Raw genomic sequence first — 25567 nt, forward strand, 5'->3', positions numbered from 1 at the left:
GGGCCGCCTCCCCGGCTGCCTTGCATACATTCTTGATTCGTAACACTGTGCCCTAACATCTTAATTCTGACTATAACGGCTCGACTGAATCTGTTTTAGACTGACTCTACACTAAGTAGAACCGGAGATTTGCCACTACCACTTTATCGGCTTAATTAAATCGGGCTAACCCGAGAACATCTCCAAACCTACTCTACCTAATGTCTATACCCCAGCCCGTATTAGACCTATTAAAAAATCCTAAAACTTAATTCTTTAAGTGTAGCCTAAAAACGAACCCCTATAAGCATAACCTCCTTATTCTAGTCCTTAAGGGCAGACTTAAGGAGCTTATTATCCTACAGGCTAGAAACTTTTCCTAGCACCTAGCTATTATACCCTAAATCTTAGGATAACTCTACGCGTCTTTTAGAGGCCTGTCTAATAATTTTACACTAAAATCTAGAGTCATTAGGTTTATAAATTTAAGCTACATATATTATCTAAAGACTAGGTAGAATTTCCACGTCTTAAGTGTAATAATTAACGATCTTAGGGCTAAGAGGCCGCTTATTAAATATCTTATAGGCCCTATCCTTTTTCGAATCGAATAGCATTTAGCTATGCTTTTTGCATTAAAGCTAGTCAAGTTTTTCTTTACCTAATACTAATAAACCTCTCTAGACGCATTAGGCTAAACCGGCGACACACTCGCCTAGTCTAAAGATTCTTATGTTTACTACGAGCTCTATAAGCTAGAGATCTTATACACCGCCGAGCGCTATTCTATATAGATTAAAGAGTACGTCTAAGTCATTCCGCACGTTAAAAAAGACCTTTAAGATGGGAAATTCGAGAATGGTTCTTAGGCTTACTTATTGTGATTTTTAGTGTTAAATACAGTTTGCCTAAGCTTGTAGACGTCAATAAGATATATAACAGCATTAGGGAGAAAGTGCAACGAAAGGACGGCAATTGAGCCATAACGACCGAGCTAGACTCCTTCTAGATTAAGGTAGAGCGCTGGACATTTAGTGGGGGACGGCCTAGTATTAGTCGTTATAAGCCGGTTTAGCATTCTTTTAAGCGCTATAATACTATTCACTATTATGGTGGATGGCGATATATTTAATAAGATTATTAATTAATATGATTGCCCTTCGGGTGATACTTGAGATGTATACGGTGAATTAGAACCAGTTTATAGTACTTTAAGTCTTAAGTTCGTCTTAGAATAATCTCACAATATTGCCTTTTCCTGGTTGCCTTTTCCTGGTTGGCTTTTCCTGGTTGCCTTTTCCTAGTGGCACATTCTTAACCTTCGCCGGATTAGGCACACGATCAGCCAGTTTTACTACTATATTATTCAAAGTAGGGATACAAAACACCAGCCTAGAACCCTAATTTTTAATCGCGAAATAGAAATCTACACTAGCTTTATACTAGCTTAGGTTTATTATTTACTAATATAGTAATAAACCTATACGCTCGTGCAGTGAAGATAAAATTTACTAGGGTAGTTATACTTAATAAGCTATAAGCCACATTATAGACTAATCATTTAGTGATAGCATGTTAGGCAAGCTAAATTAGTTGTCATTAGAGGCAGAGGCGCTAGAGTGGCTTCCAACCAACTACTTTCTTACTCCAGTGAACTAAGTTAGAGGGTAGCGTAGGCACGAGAAGGAGAAGATGGCTGAATGAATTTAGTAAAGTAAATTACAGAGACAAGCCGCATCCACTTCGCCAGAATTAGTGTCATTTTAGTTCACTAAGCCATAAGGTTAATACTCTGAACGTTTCTACTAAAAAGTAGTAATAAACGTAGGATTAGTCATTAATATAGTACCTATGAAGCCTAACGTAACATAAGTATTAAGCAAGGCATTTTTCTACCTTCCCTTATTCATAGTTCTTACCCTACATGAAATTATATTAAACGACTTTAAGATAGCATTAACACTATACATAAGGTAAGATACGTTATACGCTTAGCCTAGCTCCTACTAATAAGTAGTTTTATCTACTCCTGCCCTTTTAAGTTCATTATTAGTCCAAGCTAGAGCGAACAGAAAATCCATTCAGGCCTTATAGTGAGACAATTAAAATCACTTAACACCCTAGTTAATAGACTAATAAGAGAAGCGTAGGAATAATCTATAGTCTAGGAAGAAATAGACGAAGATACATTCATTCGCTTCACTAAATACGTTTATACAGGATTATACAGCGAGGGCAGGCCACAATAGCGACCTATAAGGGATAAGAAACCTAAGGTTCTAGAAAGTGAGAATTTAGAACTAGCTCCGGCTCCTACTTCAGGACCCTAGCAACACGTAAAACCACTAACAGTAGCGCATTTTAATGTGTCCTTAACTTTAAAAAAACAGGAGCTTTAGAACTAGTTCATAAATCTTTACCCACTATCTCCACAAACCACTAAAACATTCATTAACACTATAAAAGATAACTATTCTAATGTTTTCCTATCTTATACCCACGTGTACATTTTTACTAATTATTACGGGATTACCCGTCTATAGACCTTAGCCCTCTAAAGACTTTATTAAGTATTAACACGCTTTATACTATATAATAAAGGCTATAGTAATATTAGTAAGCTTATTTCCTTCTACTTTTAGGAGATAGTAGATAAGGGAGATTAGCATAAGCCGTTAAGATCCTTAGTGTGCTTTTATACTGCCTGTAAACTAGAAACGCTATAGTAGAACTAGAAATTTAGAGACTTAGTGGAAACCCTACACGATCTCCTAAGTTCTCTTATATTAGTAGTATTAAATAGGCTTAATTAGATCTCTATAGTATAAAGACATATAACCGAAAGTATTTCTGATTAATCACGTTGTCTATAGGAAAGCAAATACTCTAGGAAGATATAGTTAAAGGTTTACACGCCCTCCGTCACTTAGAGATTAATAATAGGAACGTTAATATCCTAGCTGAAAAAAGCAAAGTAAATAGAGCGCTAAATAAGAAACGAGGATAAATCCGAGCCGTGCCTATACATTAGTGTGTGAAGTTTGCCTAGAAACATATTATATTTGTCTCGACTATAATACACTATATAAGGCGTTCTATATCACACTAGTAGTATTATAATATTATTAATATTATCTTCCTTAGTAGGGAGTTATTTAAGATTAGTTATACTTTAGAAAATATCTATATAATTAGTTATATACTAGTGAATATAAGGGGGGAAGTGTAACGGGCAAGCCGCTTGAGCGGCGGCTGTGCCGCCGAGCTTCTAGAACCTTCCATTGATCGAAGCTATAGAAGTGCTGTTATGCTCTCATAAAGTTGATTCACTTTCTTTCCTCTTCATCTTGATAGAAAACAGCATAGGAACTAGATAGTTGAATCAACTTACTAGCGGCCTTTCACAACTTCTTGCATCAAGGTGTTATGATGATAGTTTGCGGGAAGCAACGAGAACGGCTCTGGTAGCGATAGCTGCTCTGTGGGCAAGCATCTCTCCGTGCTCTTCTGAATAGCCAGGTCGGCCATATCACAAAGACGAGGATGGCCTAGAATATCTGCGGCCGACAACTTCAGATCCATGTCCATAGCCCGTGCCGACAGAACCATGGCACTAATCGAGTCACCACCAAGCTGGAAAAAGTCGTCGTTCATCCCAATGTCGCCGCGATCCCGACCAAGCACATCTGCAACCAGCTGGTGTATTTTACTTTCTGACGTATTGGAAGGGGGCCTCATTCTAGATGAACAGAAGCCACGGTAGATGTTGAGCTCCCGTCGCAAAAGTGAGCACGCCTTGTCCTTGATAAGACGCCGGTCTACTTTGCCGGTAGGACCGAGGGGGAATTGCTTGAGGGGAACAAATAACGAAGGGATCATGAAAGGAGGTAGGCTCTTCCGTAGCGCCACTTCCGCGATCGATGCCCGAGATTGAAACTCTTCATCTGGGACGGCGAACATGGCAGACGTGGACAGCGTGCCTTGGTTGTTACTGGAGCGTTTCCCTGCAACATTGCTGGCATCCCAGATAAAAGCAGCAAGTAACCTCTGACTGTCTGAGTTCTCGGGGGCAATGATTTCCACAATGGCATCCGTTGTGGCAGGAAAATGCCGCGCAACTTGATGTTCAATCTCCGCAAGCTCCATTCTCTGCCCGCGAAGTTTGACCTGCCTGTCCTTCCGACCAACAAACTCTAGCGATCCGTCGCCGTCTGGACTGTACCGCATCAAGTCTCCAGTTCTGTATAGCCTGCCTGGTGACTCACTTCGTGGCATGGCACGCAACCACTTTGGCGGCGGAATGAAAGGCGAGCCGCCCAGATCCTCTCCCATGTACCCGCGGCCGACAATCGGGCCCTCAATCACCAACTCGCCAACCGCCCCAATGGCAACCAGCTTCTCTGGGTTGGCAGGCTCTACCAGCCAGCATGCGGAAGAAGCTGCCGATCCGATATTCACCGGATTGGCACCCGGTTGAGTCTTGGGCTGCACAGTGCAGTAGACCGTCCCCTCAGCAGGACCATATACGTAGACGAGCCGCACGGCGCCTGACCAAACCGTAAAGTCTATTCCCTTTGCAGACTCGCCACCAATCACCAAGGTGTTGAGATCTGGTACAGCGGAGGGTGTTAGAGTTCGGGCGACCGAAGGTGTCAGAAAAGTCCAGTTTGCTCTACGATCTCGTATGGCTTTGGCTAGGTTGTCCCGGCTGTCCGCTTCATTCGGGACGCATACGCAGCCGCCAAGGGCCAGTCCAAACACATAATCGGCAGCGGTGACGTCGAATGCATGGGATGCAAACTGAAAAATACGTGACTGGCGACCCAGATGGAAGTGCAGTCCAAGCGCGGTAACTTGGGTGGCGAAGGCTGAATGCTCGATAACGACGCCTTTCGGCGTTCCCGTTGACCCCGAGGTATACAGCGCACATAGGGCATTACTAGGGAGTGCTTGGATGGGATGATGCACTTGAGTAGTTAGCGAGGCTTGGTTTTCTCGACTGCTGTTCTCATCGACCTGGACGACGTGTTGACAGCCGAGCTTCGCCGCCAACGCAGCCATATCCTTGGAACATAGCAACACTGATGCTTGCGCATTCTTGCAAATCCACGCCAGCCGTTCGGTTGGGTGTGAAGGGTCCAACAGTATGAACGCGCTACCGGCTTTGGCGACTGCCAAGATGGCAACAGCGACCCATTTCGACTTTTCAAAGCAAAGAGGAACCATCATGTCTGGACCCAGTCGTTTCTCTCTAAGAACGGCTGAAAACAGTGACGACTGATCGTCGAGCTGCTTGTAGGTAAACTGACCATCCCATGCGTCAATCGCGCTAGCTTCTGGCTGCGCTACGCAATGGTCGTGAATCATGTCATGGATGCACCTCGGAACGGCTGGAGGCGCTGAAGAGTTCCAGCACTCGATTTGCTGCAAGTCATCTGTGCTGATACTGTCCATGTCGCCCACCAATTTATCCGGCGACAGTACTGTCTGCTTCAAGACATTGCCAAAAACTTGTAGAATCCGTCTCATTTGGGCCTTGGGCACCACCGTGGCATCGTAAACAGCCTCGAAACGGACGCATCTATCGGCGCCGGGGGTTGACAGAATCGTCAATGCGTATGTATTCCACATTGGCTGGGGCGTAAAAGCACCAGTATCACCGAAGATGCCAGATTTTTCGGCTGATGATTGACGCTGTTGAATGACGAGGAGGCTTTGGAACTTGCACGCCTTGGCCGCGTCGTCTCCAAGGCGACTGATGTTCTGTACCCCAAACTGTTCAAATTGTATCATCTCTATGATACGTTTCTGCAGCGTCTCCAGCTCCTCGTGAATTGATGAAGAGGACCTCAACTGAACCCTCAAGGGAAATGTTGCAATCGTGGGACCAGCAATCTTGTCAATCCCCGGCACGGGCGCTGCCCTGCCAGAAACCGTCAAGCCAAACACTACATCATTCACGCTGGTGTAAGCCATTAGAGTCATTGCCCACGCTAGCTGTATGCGCGTGGTGAGTGTTATATTTGCTGCCGTTGCAACACTTGGAGGGAGGCATATATGCTGGCTTTCGGATTCCGTGGTATTTGGGGAATGTGTGGGCGTTGGCAGAGCTGGAAACTGTTCGGCGCGTATCCCAGCAAACTCACTTCTCCAATGATCGGATGAATTTTTATTAGATTGGAGTACATATTTGACAAACTCCCTAAATGTTTGAAGGACTGGAACGTGGCCATGATACGTGTCGCTCACTTGGGTCTTCAGGATAGCCGCTGACCAGGCATCGTATATGCAGTGATGCATGGTAACGACGCAAAAGTTTGGCTCTCCGCTGGCGTTGGATATGATCGCCATTCGTACGAGCGGCGTACCCAGATTTACCGGCTTTGCCTCGTCGTCCGCCAGATATTTGGTCAAGTCATAGGCCATGTCAACAACCGCCTCGTCGCGAACCACGACTTGATACGTTGGGCCGTCACCAACAGATCGTATGACACGGGTTCTCAAGGCGGGGTTCGCGTCCAAGGTGGCTTTCCAAGCTGCTTCGAGCTTTCGAAAGCTAACGCCCTCTCTAAGCTTGTAGACACGTCGTGACACATACGAGCCTGGCCGTAGGGAGTTGAGAGCGACAAGGCCCTGTTGCATTGGTGTAGTTGGATAGATGTCCTCAATCTGAGTCGCCGGTAAAGCGTACTCCTTAGCTGCTGTTGCGAGAACAGCTTGCTTTTGGCTCTCTGTAATCAATTCAAACGCCGAGCATGTGTAACTCTGTTGCGTGTTTCCCTCCGTGGAGCCAATCAGCTTTGCCTGACTTGACAGTACTGGATTCGCAAAAATGTCCCCAAAGGTCAGACTAAGACCGAGGCCATGCGCGGCTGAGGCCAGCCTCATCGCCGCCAGCGAGTCGCCTCCCCGTCGGAAAAAGTCCTCGAATCTTCCGATGCTCGATTCAGCAGTGTTTAGCACCTGCGACCAGAGCGAACGGAGCTGCAGTTCTTGGGGTGTGCACGGGGCCTCGTGGCTGGCAACGGATCCCAGACATGCAGCTTCCTCCGAAGCCGTCATCTGGAAGAGAATTTCGCGCAGCTTTCTGCGATCAGTTTTGCCGGAGAGATTGAGTGGTATATGGGACACTATGACGACGACGGTTGGAATCATGTACCGGGGAACGACGCTGGCCAAACGAGTCCGAAATATCTGCAGGTAGACAGTGGCTCGGTCCAAGGGGCCGAGGAGAACAGTACCTCCCGTATCAAGTGACGTAGGGTTCATTCCGAGAAACGCTGTCAACTTGACATCCTCAGATATTGACGTGCGGCACACGTCCATAATCACATCGCAGACTTCCGTGTCTGAAATGTCTATCAGACAGCGCTGAACCTGCTGGAGCACGTCGTCCAGGTCAAGCCGCTGTCCGTATAGCTTGACTGAGTTGTCTTTTCGGCCAAGGTATCGGACGGATCCATCGTCAGCAAATTGTGCCAAGTCTCCTGTTTTGTAGAGCTCCCCATCGTATCCAGGCTGTAGTTTTCGCAGCCAGGCTACATCGTGAAGAAATGCAAGCGCGGTTCTCTCAGCATCAAGGTATCCGCGAGCCAGCACGGGACCTTGAATAACTAACTCACCAACAGCTCCCACAGGCACCAGCTTGTTATGGTCGCCGGTGTCGACGAGCCAGATGGATCTCCCGACTCTGTGGCCAACGTTCTTTCGGTCAGACGCGACCGTCGGGCTCCTCCTCACGCAGCAGAGGCTGACACTCTCAGCCTGACCATACGCGAACAAGAGATTCACTTTACCCTCCCATGTTGCAAGACCTTTGAGCGACATGGGCTCACTAGTCAGGAGCAGCGTCTTGAGCTCGGGGGTCATGCCTGGATCGAGGAGGGCTGCCACAGACGGGGTAAGGTTGGCCCAATTGACTTGGTACTCGGCAATGAATGTCTCGAGGTGGTTGAGCCGCTGCAGCTCAGACGGCATACAGACACACCCTCCGAACATGAGTGTGAGAAGAATGTCCCGGTGAGCTATAAGGAAGGCGAAGCTCGAAAACTGGAGCACACGAGACTGGGCATCCAAGCAGAGTGATTGTCTCAGCAGTGTACCCCAGCTGACAAACGCCGCATGCTCGACTATGATCCCCTTTGGCTTGCCGGTGGATCCGGAAGAGAATACAACGTATAGTGCACTGCGAGGTATACCGGGTGATATTTTCTCAAGGATTCGATCACTATATAGTAGACTAATTACAGCCTTTTAATCCCTCGCGCGTAAAGGCGTGCTCTTATGAACCGTTAGCTGAGTCGTATGGCCAGGCAGCTATAGCGGCGGCTGCTGGCACTTTTGAGTGGCTTGTCTCTCGGGTTTCGTAGAAAAGCCCATATATAAGCCGGACGTTTTCCTTCCTCCAACTTGCTGACTGCGATCTAGCCGACCACCTCCAATAAGTACCATATTCCTCAAATAAGCGAACCGCAATGGGCATTGAAGGCTACTTCAAGGTGGGCAAGAGCAAGGCCTCTGCGCCGCCGCCGTCGCCGCCTCCCGCTGCCCCTTCACGACTGAAGAGACCAGAGCGATGCCAAACCACGGCAATCAGCGAGAAACCCTTCAATGCCAACGACATGGAGCTCCAAGCTCCCACGCCGCGCTACAGCTCCCGTCCCGGCTCGACTCGCTCTAACCACTCTACGCCCTCAAACCAGAGCCCCTACATGCTCGACGAAATCAAGCACGAGGTCATGGTCATTACCTCTACCAGCAGCAGTGCTGCCAGCTCTGGGTCAGCGACGGCTCTGGCAGAATCGAGGGTGTTTTCTGCGTAAGTCGCGAGGACACTACATGGCCTGCCCGCCCCAGCTCGTTCACTCTCCGTTTGCGCAAGCTTGTTGCAATCTGAATGTCCAGGTAAGCCCAATTCTGCCGATTCCAGCTATTCTAGCTATCCCATCTCTTATTTCTCATCTCATACCTCCTCACTTGGCAGCTTGCTAACCGGCCTAGGGGAAACTACCCGCTTGGCACGTTGCTTGTATTAGTGCCCACATCCCTTAGCTGTGTGTGTCTATCCATCAAGTCGTATTGTGCCTCGTTATCATTGGGCGAGTTTTAGTCTCGTGTACAAAAAATCGTTATGTGGGCTATTTCATCTGTTGTAGCCTATCAATATCCAAGATGGCTGTCGAGCTGCATGACTAGTGGCGCTTGAAGTAGCAAGTTTCTGATGGCGGCCAGTCATATTATTAAAGTCAAACTTGTACAAGCCAAAGCAATAGTACATCATCTAGCATTATGTAGATGCATGCCGCGGATATGTTACGCCGTCAATTACCCTTGGAGGCGGCGTAGGACCTTCATTTTCCGCAGGATAGCAACGGTATCTAACACCCCTTCTCAGTCCTTCGCTGCCGCCGAGCATAACGTCCCGGACACCAGTTTCTTCCTCGTCTGCTTCATTCTCGGCGCCTTGCATGTTTCTCTCGCCGAGCCACCCTGGGGTCTCATCAAGGAATCTCAGAGCATCGCGGTCGTGACAAACCCGCAAAGGCAGCGTGTCTGATATCGACGCGCCAATGCACATCATGGTAAATCCGTCCAAGCGGGCCGTCCATCGCGGGATCAAAGCGGCTTTGAAGGCAAGAATGAGTAGGCATGCGAGATCAACGGCCAGCAGCACAGAAATCACAATAATGCCTGCGAGGCTGATGACAGGAGTCTGCAGGTCAAGGCCCATATGACGCGAAATAAGGAGGCTATGCTGACCCGTAGTGGACTTCATGACGGACTCGTTTGCGAGAAACATTGCCGAATTCAGAGCATTATTTGTGTCTTCCGTGTCCTGCAAGAATAGAAACAGGTAACGTGCCCGTAGTATGTCAATTTGCGTTACAGTGTCAGGGCTCAGCGTTATGCATCGGGTTTCTCCGTTAGGCCACGACTTCAATGGATCGATCAGCCCTAGCATGGGCACGCAATACTTGGGGGCGAGCTTAGATTTCCGGGCATATTCTTCCAGGGCGTGGGCCATGTCTGGGAAGCTGCCCGGGCCAAATACTGCCAGGCTAAAAGAAACGAGTGGTCCCATAACTGGCATTCTCTCAAGTTTCTGGGACTCAAGAATTTCCTCCTCAGATTTTCGCTTCGATAGAGAAGTTAGCCACTTGCGGGCTTGCCCACAGTTGCCTGAGCGGTTATCGTGAAGAAGAGGCCCCGCCGTCCCATTATTCATGTAATTTGGCAACTCGAAACACCCAAATGTGGTATTCACAGTGATTTTCCTCGAGTAAATGCCAGTTTTCGGAACCTTTGATGCAAGTATCGCTGGCTCGGTGATTGAATAGTTGGCACGAATATAAATATCTTCTAAGAAATTTTGCCTAGTTGACGCGCTCTTCCACGGTGACGCACTCATGTTTCCTGGCCAACACACCTCAAACGTGTAAAAGAATGTATCATTTAATGTGTTTAATTGAGTGTAGCGCAAGTAAATCCAGTCAGAGCGACTTTCGCAGTCCTGCGGAAAGGACTCAGTGGATGATGATGACTGAGACGTGACAGTAGAATTTATACGAGGAGCAAGCTGGTGAGACAGGCCGGTGCTGATTTTTGGGGACATCTCCGCCCAATATGGATCCGACAAAGCGGACATGTTGGAAAGCGTATTTTGATTTGAGAGCGGTCTTCTGCCGCCCGTGTTACTCGACCATAGACTGGGTTGAGCATCATTTCGGTGAGCGGCGGCCAATGTGCCTCGCAGCGTGGAGACTACTTGCTGGTGATCGCCAAAATCACTGTGATTGATGTCGGAGAAATCGGTAATGAAGTTCAAATCTCCAGGACCGGGTGCTTTGATAGTCTGATACGACAACAGTATATTCTGGAGCGGTGCAATCAATGCGCCTATGAACGCCCTGTTAGTATTCCACTTTCGTAGACGTCGTGTGGCATTTACCTAACGCAGTCAGAAGAAGGCCATATATGAATGGCCGCGATGTGTACTGCTTCCAACGCCGCTTCGCGAAAATTTTACTGAGAGTGGTGGGATCGGTCCACGCCTTGTCTGCCAACGCAACAGTCTGTCTCAGCGTCGGCCGGCTTTCACCACGCTTCGTGTGTTGTTTCTGCAGCGAGGCCACTGCCGCCTGGGCTACCACAGTAGAAGTCAAGGGAATGACGAGCATCGACGCGATGGCCTGGAGCACTCAGGCGGCCCGCAGGTAGCGCTCGCTCTGCGCATAAAAATCGTGCAATCCGGCCAGTCTCTCGCCAATCGGTCTATAAGTCAAGACGCAGATTAGAGTCCATGAGACTCCTGATACCAGGGCAAATAGGACGGTGAGAATAGCTATGTCAGGGTGGCGATGAAGTGTCGTTGAAGGCTCCTTTTCGACCACGTCCTTCGCAGTAGGCCCATCTTTGGCTGGCCTGTGTCCGCTGCGTTCGACCTTGGTAGACATTAAGCCTTGAGTCTCTTCGGTCATGCTGGATTCTTCGAAGTGGGAATGGGTAGACTGGCAGATGCGTGAGATGCAGCGGCTGTGCGACGTAAATAAATATATCAGGTTTGAGACAGGTTGTCTGTCAGCCTTGCGGAGCAACTGGGTGACTAATAAACGAATTATGCCTGCTACTTTCTATAACTACCCCTGACCTTATGAGCTCCCGAACGGGTAATCGCCCGAATGACGACACTCCTGACCTATTCAATTATAAAAGATCCTTCACATGCCCAAACCCCCCTGATATTCTACCAGCTTCTATGCCTTACATGCGAGGCAGACTAGTTAGCAGAAACTTGCAGTCCAAGCCGCTGTGCGTTTTGCAGCGCAACGTGTATATCAAAAGGCCGATATAGAAGATGATTCGTGCGAGAGAACATAGCCTGGGTCGCACACTGGACCGCAGACCACCGTGGCCGCCTTACGTGTCTAGTGGCCATGCGGCTGCATGATGCAGGTGAACTGACCACAAGAATCCGGTCTCGTAGACAGACACTTGTTCGTAGCTTCCAATAATGGGTCTATCTACAACATCCTGGTTAGTCCGCTCCTCCATGGATCCAGGCAGCGCCCGCCGCTACCTGTTGCGCAGCGTCCCTCAGCCTCCAACGCAGCGATTCAATCAAGAGGCTTGGTCTTAAAACCGCTCTGCCGTCACACTAATTGAAGTCCCTGGATATAAGCTCCTTCATGATACAAGATAAGTGTGCGAGATTTTGTACAGTGCGCAAGCATGTGGTTGTCTCAGGTCGCAAGGCTCACAGTAAGGCGCTCCAAGGCGTGGCGCTACACAGCCCCGAGGCGTGCTGCAGGCTAACAAATTGGACAAAGACCAGGCGAAGACGATGTTTATTCCCGACCGAGACACAAAGGATCAGATAATTTAAAAAAGTACTTAGTACAGTGGGTGGCAATAAGTATTTAACCCCTTCTAAGTCACTAAACTAACAGCCAGTCTAACCACTTATAGTATTAATATAATCTTTATTATAATACTACTTTATTATACATTATTATTATAAGAAAATTACCTAGTATTTTATTATTACGAATAGTTAAGAGTAATATAGGGCGGCCTAAGAAGGAGGCTAGACAGGACGCCTATAGGACGCCTAATTAGGATAGGAAGTTATATAACTATAATAGGCTTATAGGAGTACTATAAGCTAGTGAGCCTAGAAAGGATTATAAGCTTAGTATAAGCTAGTAATCTAAGTAGTATAGTAGAGGATAGGATAGATATATAAAGAAGGGGATTCTAGTAGATAGTTAGACTAGATCTCTACTAATTAATTTAAGTAGTAGTTCTACTATTAGGAGTAATCTCTTATAACTTATACTATAATACTACTTATTTACACTCTATTATATATTTAACTAACTTACTTCCTAAGAAATAGATTTACTATAGATTAGAGAAGAGCCACTATTATACTAGATTAATAGTCTAGTAGCCTAAAGTATATATATAAGGGGGGGACTCCCCCTTATATATAGTAGCTACTTTAATATAACCTCCTTATCTCTTCCCTCTATAAGAGATTTAATTTAACCTTATATTAACGCCTACTTATAGTAGCTGTAGGGCTAGTCCTTAACACTAGGTTATTATTATTGCTTAACTATTACAGCTATATATTAGCTAATGTATTAGCTAATAGAAAAAGCAGTTATTATTATATATTAATTACTATACTAAATTCAACATTAGCTATATAAATAGGTCGAATCCCCTATTAATAGATAGAGAATTAAGTACTATTCTAACTCTAAATTCTCTATTAAGATATTATTAATACTATGGTTGTGTATGACATTAACGGGTCCACAATAAGTACGGTGACTATGTTACATGTTATAAGACTGTCACACAGTTTGATAAACACGTCAGTTAATGGCAAGCCTTCCCATACTTCCTCAAACGTTGGTAATTGTACGGCAAAGGTGCCAGAAATCCCACAGACGCGGAGAGCAAAGCTGCTCCCCAGAACGCAGGGGAATCCAACTGAACCACTCCACCGGTCAGATAATAGTCAACCGCATTCTCAGCAAGCTCCATCGTCACCATCGAAATTACACTCATTCCCGCAGCAGTTTGGCCAGCAGCTACCCAGGGAAGACGATCGCGGCCGAATCGGAGAAGAGTCGTTTCTAGGAGCATCGAGGCCGTGATACCGGAGGCCACTATGTCGGGTTAGTAAGCGTGAACGGACTGCATTAAATACTGATAATTACTGGACAAGGCCATAATTGCCCCCATTCCAAGGGCTGGATGGAACGCTTGAAGGTACCACATGGCCGAAAAATCGCCCACAGTGCAGCCAACCAGGCATCGAAGAGTGTTGATAGTGGCTCTTTTCCAAACTGGTCCTAACGTCCAGAATTGAGAAGCAGCCAAAGCCAGGGAAGGAGAGATTGCCGCCTTGGTGCGGCAAAGAGTTTTCGGCGAGCTTTGGCAACTTTCCAGCCTTCGCTGGCAACTGAGGACACCTAGTTGAAACGGGCGGACCGGTGTGGCATTAGCAACTGCAGCTTGTAGGACATACTGCCTCAGCGACCCCGACGTCAGGCGTAGAGGGGTGGTGGTAAGCATGATTGCTCTCTGCCTCTGTCCTCCGGGATCAGAAAGGACTGAAGCTTGTATAAGTTAAACCAGTAGAGGCGACACAAAACGATTAAAGCTCCTTTAGGGGGCGGCCGAGAAGCACATATTAGTGTGATGATGTCGATGGATTAATAATAAAAGAGCATCGGTTCACAAGACCCCCGTATCCTACCCAAGGCGCAGAAAAGCCACAGTGTTGGACGGATCACGCAGAGAACGCGCTCGGCAATATTTATTCGTATTCCGAGATGGCGTGCCAGCTACTGTGTCATTACACAGCCAGTCGGTTTACCAAGGAGCCGCCCTGCGCGTTTTGTGCTGGTGTCCCTGCCCCGGGTCTTCGGGTGCAATCGATCCATGCTGCGCGCTTTATGCGCCGGGTAACCCATAGCCCACTTATAGCATTAGCCACTTAGAGAGCTCTTAGTTAGAATGTAGCTGGGTTCTGCCGTTGTCATTGTAAGTGAGTCCCTGAGCCTGTAGTAGGCAGTAGTTAAACTTTTACGCGCTTTTTGCGTGTATTCGCACACCCTAACATTATCACTCTACGCAGAAATTACGCATGGTGCCCTGGCCGCCTATATAGTGTCTTATCAGTCAGTTCCTTAGGTCTAAGTCCTATTACTTACTCTTTCTCTAATATAAGTATCGTTTACTTTTTCTGTTCATCTCTCTCCATTCCTCTGGTTTTCCTCCTCGCAGGCCGCGCTTGTTTATCAAGCGAGAACAGTATCTTTTGTCTTATCCTTCCAATTTCTGGATTTTCCACGCTCCTCACCGTGTTGAGTCTTTCTGCTACTATTCCTTATAAACAAAACCTATTACCTCCTCAATATAACCCTCCACGATATCGACTCGCCTGGAACATGATGCCACCGACTGAGAGCTACGACGCTGGTCAAGTTCCTGCATACAACGTGAAGTTGAAGGAGGCTCGCAATTCGGAATCATTCACGACAATGTTTCCTTCCGAGGACGGCCGATGGGGCGAGCAAAATCAGGGCGACCCGGTTTCCCACCATGTCGCCATGGAGGAGTTTGGAGTGATGCGAAGGGAGTTGAGTCGCCAGAGTTTGGGTCAAACTCGTTCAGGAACTGCAGCCCATCAAACTTCTTCCCGAATGAGTCAGCACCAGGACGACGAGGAAGCTTTAGGAGAACGTTCAGGGTCATTTGATCTTCCCGACTTCCTAGAAGGTGGCCAGCTCGAGAGGCGCACGACTATGGGAGGAGCGGGGAAGGGAATTAGTGTGGCATTCAAAAATGTCACCGTGAAGGGCGTTGTCACTGGCGCTTCCTTTGTGAGGTCATTTCCAGACGCGGTTGTTGGCACATTTGGGCCGGATCTTTACCGTCTGATAACCCGTTTCGTCCCACAACTGCACATTGGCAGGAAGCCGCCTGTGAGGGATATCATCCACGATTTCAACGGAATTCTGAACCACGGTGAGATAATGCTCGTCCTTAGGCGGCCCGGAGCAGGCTGTTCCACCTTTCTTAAGGCCATCGCCAACCACAGGGGTACATTTGCCGCAGTTGACGGTGATATCTCCTATGGTGGAATTTCGGCTGAAGAGCAGAGGAAGCACTTCCGAGGAGAAATCAGCTACCACCCAGAGGACGACCAACACTTCCCTATTCTCACAGTCTGGCAGACCTTGAAGTTTTCTCTACTGCATAAGACACGGAAGAACGATAGCCACACCATACCCATCGTCATTAGTTCACTTTTAAAGATGTTTGGAATTTTGCATACGAAGGATACCTTCGTCAGCAATGAATTTGTCCGTGGTGTGTCTGGGGGAGAGAGAAAACGTGTCAGTATTGCAGAGACCTTGATTGCTAAGTCAACGGTTGTCTGCTGGGATAACTCGACAAGAGGTTTGGATGCGAGCACCGCTATTGACTATGCCAAATCCCTGCGAGTTATGACGGATATCAGCAGGCGTACAACTTTTGTTACCCTTTACCAAGTTAGCGAGAGTATCTACGAACTGATGGATAAGGTTATGGTCATTGATTCTGGCCGCATGCTCTACCAGGGGCCAGCAAACAAGGCCAAGCAATATTTTGTTGACCTCGGCTTCCATTGTCCTGAGCATTCTACCACAGCCGACTTCTTGACTGAGATCTGCGACCCTGCCTCACGCCAGTACCAGCCAGGCCGTGAAGCTTCCACTCCCAAAACTGTCGAGGAATTTGAAGCCGTCTTCAGAAATAGTGGTATATACAAGGCGCTGCTGGAAACAGTCGACAAGCATTTCCAAGACAGCAACAGCACCGATGCGCTTCGATTTCAAAAGACTGTTGCCAAATCAAAGAGCAAGAGAGTCTCGGAAAACTCCAGCTACACAATTTCTCTGCCCCGGCAGGTCGCCGCATGTGTGAAACGCGAGTTTTGGCTCATCATGGGTGACAAGACCTCGCTGTACACCAAATACTTCAGCATAATCACCAATGCTCTTGTCGTCTCCTCCATGTTCTATGGACAGCCTTTGGATACTAGTGGCGCATTCTCCCGCTGTGGTGCTATATTTTTCTCTCTCTTCTTCTTCAGTTGGGTCCAGTTGGCAGAGTTGATGCCCGCAGTCCAGGGTAGAATCATAGGTGCCCGGCACGAAGAATATGCTTTCTACCGCCCATCAGCCGTCACGATCGCCCGATTTATCATCGATATACCATCCATTTTTTGCATGGTCGTGCCATTTTCCCTCATTATGTACTTCATGACAGGTCTTGATGTCTCGGTTTCCAAGTTCTTCATATTCTTTCTCTTTGTGTACTCGACAACTTACTGCGTCACATCAATGTTCCGCATGTTCGCTTCCCTCTCCCCATCATTTGACGACGCGATCCGATTCTCCGGCTTGGCGCTTAACCTGCTCTTCATCTTCATGGGGTATGTTATCCCGAAGTCAACTCTCATCAACGACTCGATCTGGTTTGGCTGGTTAATTTACCTGAACCCAATGTCCTACTCTTATGAGGCTGTCCTGGCGAGCGAGTTCTCTGATCGAACTATGGAGTGTGCTCCGTCGCAGCTTATTCCCCAAGGTCCTGGCATCGATCCGAGATATCAAGGTTGTGCCTTGACAGGATCTCAGATCGGAAGCGCGGATATTTCTGGCGCTACTTACCTGAAAGAGTCGTTCCAGTTGTAAGTGCTATTCGCTCCTGCTTACCAGTATGCATTGAGAACTCTGCTAACAGTGCCTAGCACACGATCAAACTTATGGCGGAACTTTGGCGTTGTGATTGCTTTTACAGCCTTGTACATGATAGTCACCGTCATCGCTTCCGAGACCCTATCGTTCGTGGGCGGTGGCGGTGGTGCATTGATGTTCAAGAAATCAAAGCGTACGAAGCGGGCCGCTGCCCAAGCTGTTAGCGGCGGCGACGAAGAGAAAACTCAGAAGCCCGGGACTACTTCTGTGCTATCGAATGGACAACCACAATCATCCGGAAGTGACAAATCCGTCAGGCGCCTCTTAGACGACGATCGAGTTTTCACTTGGACTGACGTCGAATACACCGTGCCCATTGGTAATGGGACAGCAAGAAAGTTACTTAATGGTGTTAGCGGGTATGCAAAGCCTGGAGTTATGATCGCACTAATGGGTGCATCCGGAGCTGGCAAGACTACCTTGCTCAATACACTCTCCCAGCGTCAGTCCATGGGGATTGTGGGTGGAGAGATGCAAGTGAACGGACATCCGCTGGGTCCTTATTTTCAACGAGAGGCTGGTTTTTGTGAGCAAATGGACTTTCATGATACTACTGCGACAATCTATGAAGCTCTTGTGTTTTCTGCCATTCTTCGACAGGACCGGAATATCCCACGGGAAGAGAAAATTGCCTATGTTGACCAGGTTATCGACTTGCTTGAACTGGGGGAGATTCGAGATGCCATCATTGGCTCTTTGAACATTGAACAGAAGAAACGGGTTACTATTGGTGTTGAACTGGCTGCTAAGCCTAGCTTTTTACTCTTTTTGGATGAGCCCACCAGTGGACTTGACAGTCAGGCCGCCATTTCCATCGTGCGATTTTTGAAAAAGCTTTCCCAAGCTGGCCAGGCTATTGTCTGTACGATTCATCAGCCCTCATTCATGCTGATTCAGCAGTTTGACATGATACTCGCACTTAACCCCGGCGGTAACACCTTCTATTTTGGTCCCATTGGCCGGGATGGTGCTACTGTGGCCAAGTACTTTGCAGATCGTGGTGTTGCGCCGCCTCCCTCCAAGAATATTGCTGAATTCATTCTCGAAACTGCGGCTAAGATCACTGTCAAAGAAGATGGCACGTCGATAGACTGGGATGAGCAATGGAAGAATTCTACCGAGAATCGTGCTCTGCTTGATGAGATTCGCCAGATCCGCGAGGAACGCCGAAAGATTCCCCTCCCAGGTGTAGGGATTCAGCACGAATTTGCTGCGCCTACATCCTTGCAGACCATCATGCTGACGAAGAGGCTATTCCGCAATTATTGGCGTGATCCATCATACTACTATGGTAAACTGTTTCTCAGCGCCCTCATTGGTATCTTCAATGGATTCGTAAGTCTACCTTTTCTCCCCCCCCCAGTCCTTCTGGATGCTAGGCGACTCCATTGCCAGTACGCAGAATCGCATGTTCTCTGCTTTTCTCATTGTCCTCCTTCCAGCAATTGTGGTCAACTCTGTTATACCCAAATTCTATATGAACCGCGCACTTTGGGAGTTCCGCGAGCATCCCTCGCGCATATATGGCTGGTTTGCATTCTGCACTGCCAACATAATCTGCGAGATTCCTGCCGCAATTGTCACGGGCCTTGTCTACTGGCTCTTTTGGTACTTTCCTGTTGGCTATCCCACCGATTCCGGAACTGCAGGCTATACCTTCCTGATGACAATGCTGTTCTTCCTGTTCCAAGCCAGCTGGGGCCAATGGATCTGCGCCTTTGCTCCATCTTTCACAGTGATCTCCAATGTCCTGTCTATATTCTTTGTTGCATTCAATTTGTTCAACGGCATCATGCGACAATATGCTTCCTACCCTGTATTCTGGAAATACTGGCTATACTACCTCAACCCAGTAACATGGTGGATGCGCGGCATTCTTGCTGCTGTCCTGCCCGCTGCGAAAATCGTGTGCACCTCTGCTGAAGCCACGCACTTTGACCCCCCGCCAGGAAGCACCTGTGGCGAATATGCAGGACCCTTTGTCGATACGGCTGGGGTGGGCTATCTGGCCAACGTTGACGCAACGGTGGATTGCCAATACTGCCCCTTCAAAGATGGGCGTGAGTACATGCACACGTTTAATGTGCAGGATGATGATAAATGGCGGTGCTTTGGCATATTCTTGGCCTTTGTGGTAATTAATTGGGCGCTAGTGTATTTCTTCATTTACACAGTGAGGATCCGACGATGGTCCTTTGGACTATGGATTGTGTTTGGCCTGGGGGATAAGGTGATTGACAAATCACATTCGTTTTTTACAAGAAAGAAGACGGGAAATCTAGGCACACTATGATATTGACTGAGTTCGGAAGAAGAGATCAACGTATCTATCAGCCTGGCAAAATCGCCAGTGGACTGTATCAGCTTGACTGTATGCAGTACTTACTATGTTTCCTTCAGATAACTGTTTCTTCTGTTTAACTTGCATATTTTGGCAAAGTTTTAAGCAGAAGCTAGATAATTCCGCAGCCTACTGTACAGTACTAGAAAATTCTACTCTTCTCTTTCCGAAACTAAATTTCCTACACTTAACACCCTGCGGGCTGAAAATAACACAAGAACCCATAAATATACACAAGCTTCTATGTTTAGGTGTATTTCGTTGCATACGGCTGCCTTGCTACCTTCTATGTGTTTTCTTAAATGCAAATAAATAATTCCTAGTTGACCTTTCCAGCCGCATACTCGTGGCATTAATATGCCTCTTTCTTATTAGTACCTCGAATGTACTAGACGCCGTATTTCCAGATGTGTGATGAGCCGAGACGGCACCCTTTTTTGCCATGGCAGCTCGTATTACGTGCGTGATCCGGCCCAAAATAAACTCGTCCGGAGGTTCATGGTATTGAACTGAGGCAGATACGGCGGTCGAGAAGGCAAAATGGCTCAAATGGATTTTTAGGGCCGCTCTTGACTCTGTGCTGCTGGCATGCATCTGTTTAGGGCGTAGCTACCCTGCACTTCGTTGCGCTACTCCACGTCGCTTTTGTGTGTTCTTTTTGGGCGCGACACTGCTACAGTTGGAGGATGATGGCAGGGAGAGTATTCCAGGGGCAACTAGTGAGAACATGGGCGCGCGCCGTCCTGTTGGGGCGTACGAAGCGTGTACGCCTGCACGTTTATCCGTAGAAGGCTCGATAGCACGTCTAAAAGCCTACTCTAGGGCGCTAACAGACGTAAATAATTATATCAAGTCGCTTTTATGTGTACTACTTAAAGATTAATAAGCGTATATAACACTATATAGAGTGTATAAGTCTAGTGTACTCTATAGAGTATCTAGTCTAAGTAGTTTATACTACTTATAAAACCTTATTTATTTCTTTTATTTTTAGTATTATATATTACTAATAGTAGGGCTTCTACTAGTCCCTATAGAAAAACTAGAAAATAAAAGTTATTAGTATAATATAAATATAGTAACTATAATAAGTATAATATAAATATAGTAACTATAATAAGTATATTATAAATATAGTAACTATTATAAGTATATTATATTAGTATTATTAGTATTCTACTAGTAAATACTAATTTAAATAAATATATACTATTAAGTATAATATTACTATAGTTAAAAAATAATAATAGAGTATAATAGTAGCTTAATTCTAATCTATAGTTAGTCTATTTCTTAAGAAGAGAGTTAGTGTTAAGGACTGGCCCTACGGCTACTACGAGTAGGCGTTAATATGAGGTTAAATTAAATCTCTTACGGAGGAAGAGATAGGGAGGTTGTGACGAAGTGGCTACTATACATAAGGGGGAGTCCCCCCCCTATTAGCCCTATGCCTTAGGCCACTAGGCTATTAGTCTAGCTAGACTATAGCCTAAGCTCTTATAGTTAGTTTAAATATATAGTACTAATAAGTAATTATTATAGTATAAGTTATATTAGAAAATATCTTTTAATAGTAGAATTATTATTTAGATTAATTAATAGAGACTTAATATTAAGGACTGGCCCTACGGCTACTACGAGTAGGCGTTAATATGAGGTTAAATTGAATCTCTTATAGAGGAAGAGACAAGGAGGTTATAATAAAGTGGCTACTATACATAAGGGGGAGTCCCCCCCTATTGGCCCCGTGCCTTAGGCCACTAGGCTATTAGTCTAGCTGGACTGTGGCCTAAGCTCTTACACTTAATCTAACTTTTTATTAAAAATCCTTTTCTTTATATATTTATTCTTATAATAGTAGCTCTTCTCTAATCTATAGTAAATCTATTTCTTAGGAAGTAAGTTAGATTAAATATATAATAGAGTATAAATAAATAGTATTATAGTAAAAATTATATTAAGAGATTACTTTTAATAGTAGAATTATTATTTAGATTAATTAATAGAGATCTAGTCTAACTATTTACTAGAATCCCCTTTCTTATATATCTATCCTATTCTCTATTATACTACTTAGATTACTTAGCTTACTTTATAATCCTAATAATCTTAGATTAATACTAGATTATTATAATCCTTAGTAATCTAGTTATATAACTAATTTCTTTATTTTTATACTCTTATAAGTACTTTATAGTTACTTCTTTAGACTACTCTACCCCTTATTTATAGTACTTTTATATATTTATAATATTATTTCTCCTCTTTATTAGTTTTATCCTAAGACCTATAGTCTTACTTTATAAGTTCCTTCTTCCTCTTATATCTTCTTTTTTATAATACCTAACTAAGTATTTAAGCCTTATTCTAATAAAGCTAAATAGTATTCTAAACTTATTACTATTATTAAAGAGTTTAATATTATTATTATACTTTATTCTTTTTATTATTTAAAGAAGTTCTTTTATAAAATAATAAAGAGTGTTTTTTATTATAAAGAGTATATCTATTAAAGTTATTTATATAATAGTTTAAATATACTTATATTATTTTTTAATTAAATAATTTCTAAATCTTAATATTTATATTAAAAAGAAGAAAAGACTACTACTTTATTATAATATCTTTAGTAGGAGTCCTTTAAGGCTCTTATTAGACTAGACTATTTATATAAATAATATAAGTCTTTTATAACTTATAGTTCTACTATAGTTAATTATAGTCTTTAGTTACTTAATAAACTAAATAAGTTAAAATAGACTTTATTAGAAACATAATATTGCATAGGTTACCTTTGTACTTCATGGGTGGCTGTCTGATACAAACTTGTACGCGTTTATCCACTGGTTCCCAAGGTGGATAATACATGCCGACGGGTATTGTGAAGTGAGCCATGCGGTCGCTATTAATATTCCTGCGAAATGACCTACCGTGCGGTGCAGCTGTGGCGGCGGACCCTAGTGAAGACATCTCCTAACTACGGGATTAATGTCTGATTATTCAAGTATCTGAATAATACCAGAGCGCTAGTACCAAGCACCACCGATAATGCATAAAAATATTTTAGAGCACTTGACACTGACACACAATCTAGTTCATCTGAGTGTGCCTATTTTGTTCTACATACTCGGTAGTAGTATCGCAGTTCGCTTAGGAGATCCTACGACAGAATACTACAGAGTACTAATCGACCATAGTTTCATACATACCAAGCACATGGTTCGGATGGCATGCCGAGCCGCCCGGATCCCGCAGCTATTGGTGATTATAGTCCATCCAAACTCTAACTTAGCGTCGCAGTCCCGCTCCAGATCCATTGTGGCGACATGCCCACCCACCACCGCGAGGCGACCACGGAACTTACCATGCGCAGTTCTATCTAAAAATACGGCCGAGATGCACACGCTTCGCGAAGTGGCCACACTTTAGACTTTCCTTTCTTTTACTCTAACGCTCATGGACCGCGCTATGGAGTGACAGGTTGTGGACCTTGCTTACAATGTTATTCCTGTTGTTTATGACTGTGGATTGCACTAAAGATGAGATGTGGACAGCTTCGTTGGGATGTACCTAATAGTCCAGCGTGCCTATTGGCTCTATTTTGCATCTTTCGGTTACTTCGGCACTAAATCGCTAGGATAGACACTAGTTAGTTCATTTTGGTGTAGTCTTACGGGCACCCGAACAACAACCTCTCACACCCATCTAGCGCAACTGCGGAACTCGGCGATGGATAATGGCAAGTATGAATGACTATTATGACTTTCAAACTCTAATGAGCCGAATAAGACTATATAATATCTCTATACATCGAATGAAATAAGGAAAATCCCTGCAAGCCACGAGGCAATCCACCCCCAGTAGGCGGTAAACAATGTGTCTTTATGTTGCCACGTGAGCAACATACGCACGACTGAAATATACGGCAGAAATTGACTTGAAGAAGAAGAAAAATTGATTAGAAAATTGACACTTTTTCCCTACTGAGGACGTCTCAAAGCTCCTTGCCCCACGGTGGAAAAGGAGCATAGGAGCCATCACACGCCTCCGTCGTCAGAAAGTGCTCGCCCGACTGGTCCGCGCCGCTCACGTCTTCGCCGTTGGGCCCATAGATGCGTAGCGACAAGTCTGACGCGCCGCCCGTGTTGCCCCAGAGCACCCTAATGGGATAGTACGTGCCCGCCTTAAGGTCTCTGTAAATGTTCCTAGGCCTGTTGTCGCCGTAGTAGAACTGGATAATGTCGGCATTATCGCGCGTGTAGTTTTGGTAGGCCTTATCGCCGAACCACATGATAGTGATATCGTCGGAGTAGGGTGAGTTAAAGCGGTAACGCCCGTTCTGGCAGGCAAAGAGGAAGCCGCGGTAGCCGGCGGCGGCGTTCTTAAAGAGCGGGTTAAAGCCACTGCCGTAGTTGTCGTCGGTGATGTAGATGGCGGTCTGCAGCGTTGTGCTGTACACGGGCTTGGCCTTTTTGAAGTAGGCGGGCGAGAAGCTCTTGTACGTCGGGGACGTGTCTTGGCGGAAGGGGTTGTCGTATAGGGCGTACTGGATACCCATGGAACAGGTCGGGGTCGGGCAGCTGGAGGGAATAACGCGCGATTTGGTGGTTGTGGGAGGCGGCGGGATGAGGCTCGTGATGGGCTCAACGATGGTGGAGCTGTTGGTGGTGACGACGACGCTGGGAGTGATAATACTCTTTGTGGTGGTGGTGAGAGATGCAGTGGTGGAGTTGCTTATTGTAATGACTGCCGTAGAGGCGCCAGTCACTGGCGTTGTTATCTTTGTAGTGGTGGAGTTAGTGAGGATGGGTTGAACGCTGGTGACTGTCTCTTTAGACGTAGCAGTGGTGAGAGATGTGATTGTAGAGTTGTTAGTTGTGATGACCTCAGTCGAGGTGATAATTACCGGCGTTTTAAGAGACTCCGTGGTGGTGGAATTAGTGACTGTCTCCTTAGACGTAATGGTGGTAGGGGATGTAACAGTAGAAATGTTTGTTGTCATGACCTTGGTCGAGGTGACCTCCACGGGCGTTGCTAAAGTCTTGGAAGCCGCGACGGTGGTGAGAATGGAACCAATGCCAGTGACTACCTCCTCACAGGTGGTGGTAAAGAGAGATGTGCGAATAGTATTGTTTGCCGTGATAACCTCGGTCGAGGTAATAATTATAGGTGTTGTTAGAGTCTCCGTGGTGGAAATAGCAACAGTGGCTGTGAATGTCTCAGTACTGATGACCACAGTCGTGCTTGTCTCAATAATGGCTGTGCCACTCAAGGTCGTGGTGTAAGTCACAACCTTGGGGACAGTGGTAGTGATGACGACGGTCTCGCGAGACGTCTCTGGCACAGACACAGCAGCGGTGGCAATATTATCCTCTGCAACGGTGCAGTCATCGGTCATGGTCCCGATGAGGGTTTTTGCGATGAAACTGCCATTGGACGAGAGTACCGCAACGACTGAGGCACTGGTAATGGGCTTGGGGCTGCCAGCGGCGAGAGAGTTCTGGGTGACGATTGCGCCACCAGAGATGCCCTGGGCGTTGCTGCCATTGGGAGAGTGAGAGGTGGGGGTTAATGGATGACCGTCGGGGCCGATATTCTTGCCGCCGTGACCAGTGTTGGTGTTGACATCTTGGACACCAATACAGCAAGCCCCAGGCCGGCAGGCTTCTGCAGGGAGGTCGCCTTCTCCCCCGAGCATAAAGTACGCATAACACGGGTGCTGCTCAAAAGGAAGGTACTTGGTGACGGTGACAATATTGGGCCGTTGGAGAGCAGCAGCGAGAGAGGCCAACGCCAGGAAAAGAGTGAGAAACTGCATTGTGAAGCAGCAATCGTGTATGAGTGTTAGTGTGCTCCCCCCCTTTGAGTTTTTACGGAATCACATCTCTACTTATACTCAGAGGCACTACGGTACAACAGACTG

General features: G+C 46.2%; 5 protein-coding genes across 5 annotated transcripts; 2 read left to right on the forward strand and 3 right to left on the reverse strand.

Annotated features, from left to right (window-relative positions):
* Positions 1–3369: 3369 nt before the first annotated feature.
* ISF_01685 (AMP-dependent synthetase/ligase) lies at positions 3370–7977 on the reverse strand (the record flags this gene model as incomplete). Its single annotated transcript, XM_018845292.1, has 4 exons — positions 3370–4190; positions 4245–5976; positions 6229–7517; positions 7602–7977. The coding sequence occupies 4 exons, from the start codon at positions 7975–7977 to the stop codon at positions 3370–3372; spliced, it is 4218 nt and encodes a 1405-aa protein (XP_018707015.1).
* A 476-nt stretch (positions 7978–8453) lies between these two features.
* ISF_01686 (hypothetical protein) lies at positions 8454–8801 on the forward strand (the record flags this gene model as incomplete). Its single annotated transcript, XM_018845293.1, has 1 exon — positions 8454–8801. The coding sequence occupies one exon, from the start codon at positions 8454–8456 to the stop codon at positions 8799–8801; it is 348 nt and encodes a 115-aa protein (XP_018707016.1).
* Positions 8802–13365: 4564 nt separating this feature from the next.
* On the reverse strand, positions 13366–13635 carry ISF_01687 (hypothetical protein; the record flags this gene model as incomplete). The annotated part of the gene is made up of 1 exon (XM_018845294.1): positions 13366–13635. One exon carries the CDS (start codon positions 13633–13635, stop codon positions 13366–13368), a length of 270 nt encoding a protein of 89 aa, XP_018707017.1.
* Positions 13636–14948: 1313 nt separating this feature from the next.
* On the forward strand, positions 14949–19946 carry ISF_01688 (ABC transporter; the record flags this gene model as incomplete). Its single annotated transcript, XM_018845295.1, has 5 exons — positions 14949–17236; positions 17297–18638; positions 18706–19363; positions 19478–19533; positions 19896–19946. 5 exons carry the CDS (start codon positions 14949–14951, stop codon positions 19944–19946), a joined length of 4395 nt encoding a protein of 1464 aa, XP_018707018.1.
* A 3692-nt stretch (positions 19947–23638) lies between these two features.
* ISF_01689 (GLEYA adhesin domain protein) lies at positions 23639–25462 on the reverse strand (the record flags this gene model as incomplete). Its single annotated transcript, XM_018845296.1, has 1 exon — positions 23639–25462. The coding sequence occupies one exon, from the start codon at positions 25460–25462 to the stop codon at positions 23639–23641; it is 1824 nt and encodes a 607-aa protein (XP_018707019.1).
* Positions 25463–25567: the final 105 nt, after the last annotated feature.

This window comes from Cordyceps fumosorosea, assembly GCF_001636725.1.
Source record: "Cordyceps fumosorosea ARSEF 2679 chromosome Unknown scaffold_3, whole genome shotgun sequence".
NCBI lineage: Eukaryota > Fungi > Ascomycota > Sordariomycetes > Hypocreales > Cordycipitaceae > Cordyceps > Cordyceps fumosorosea.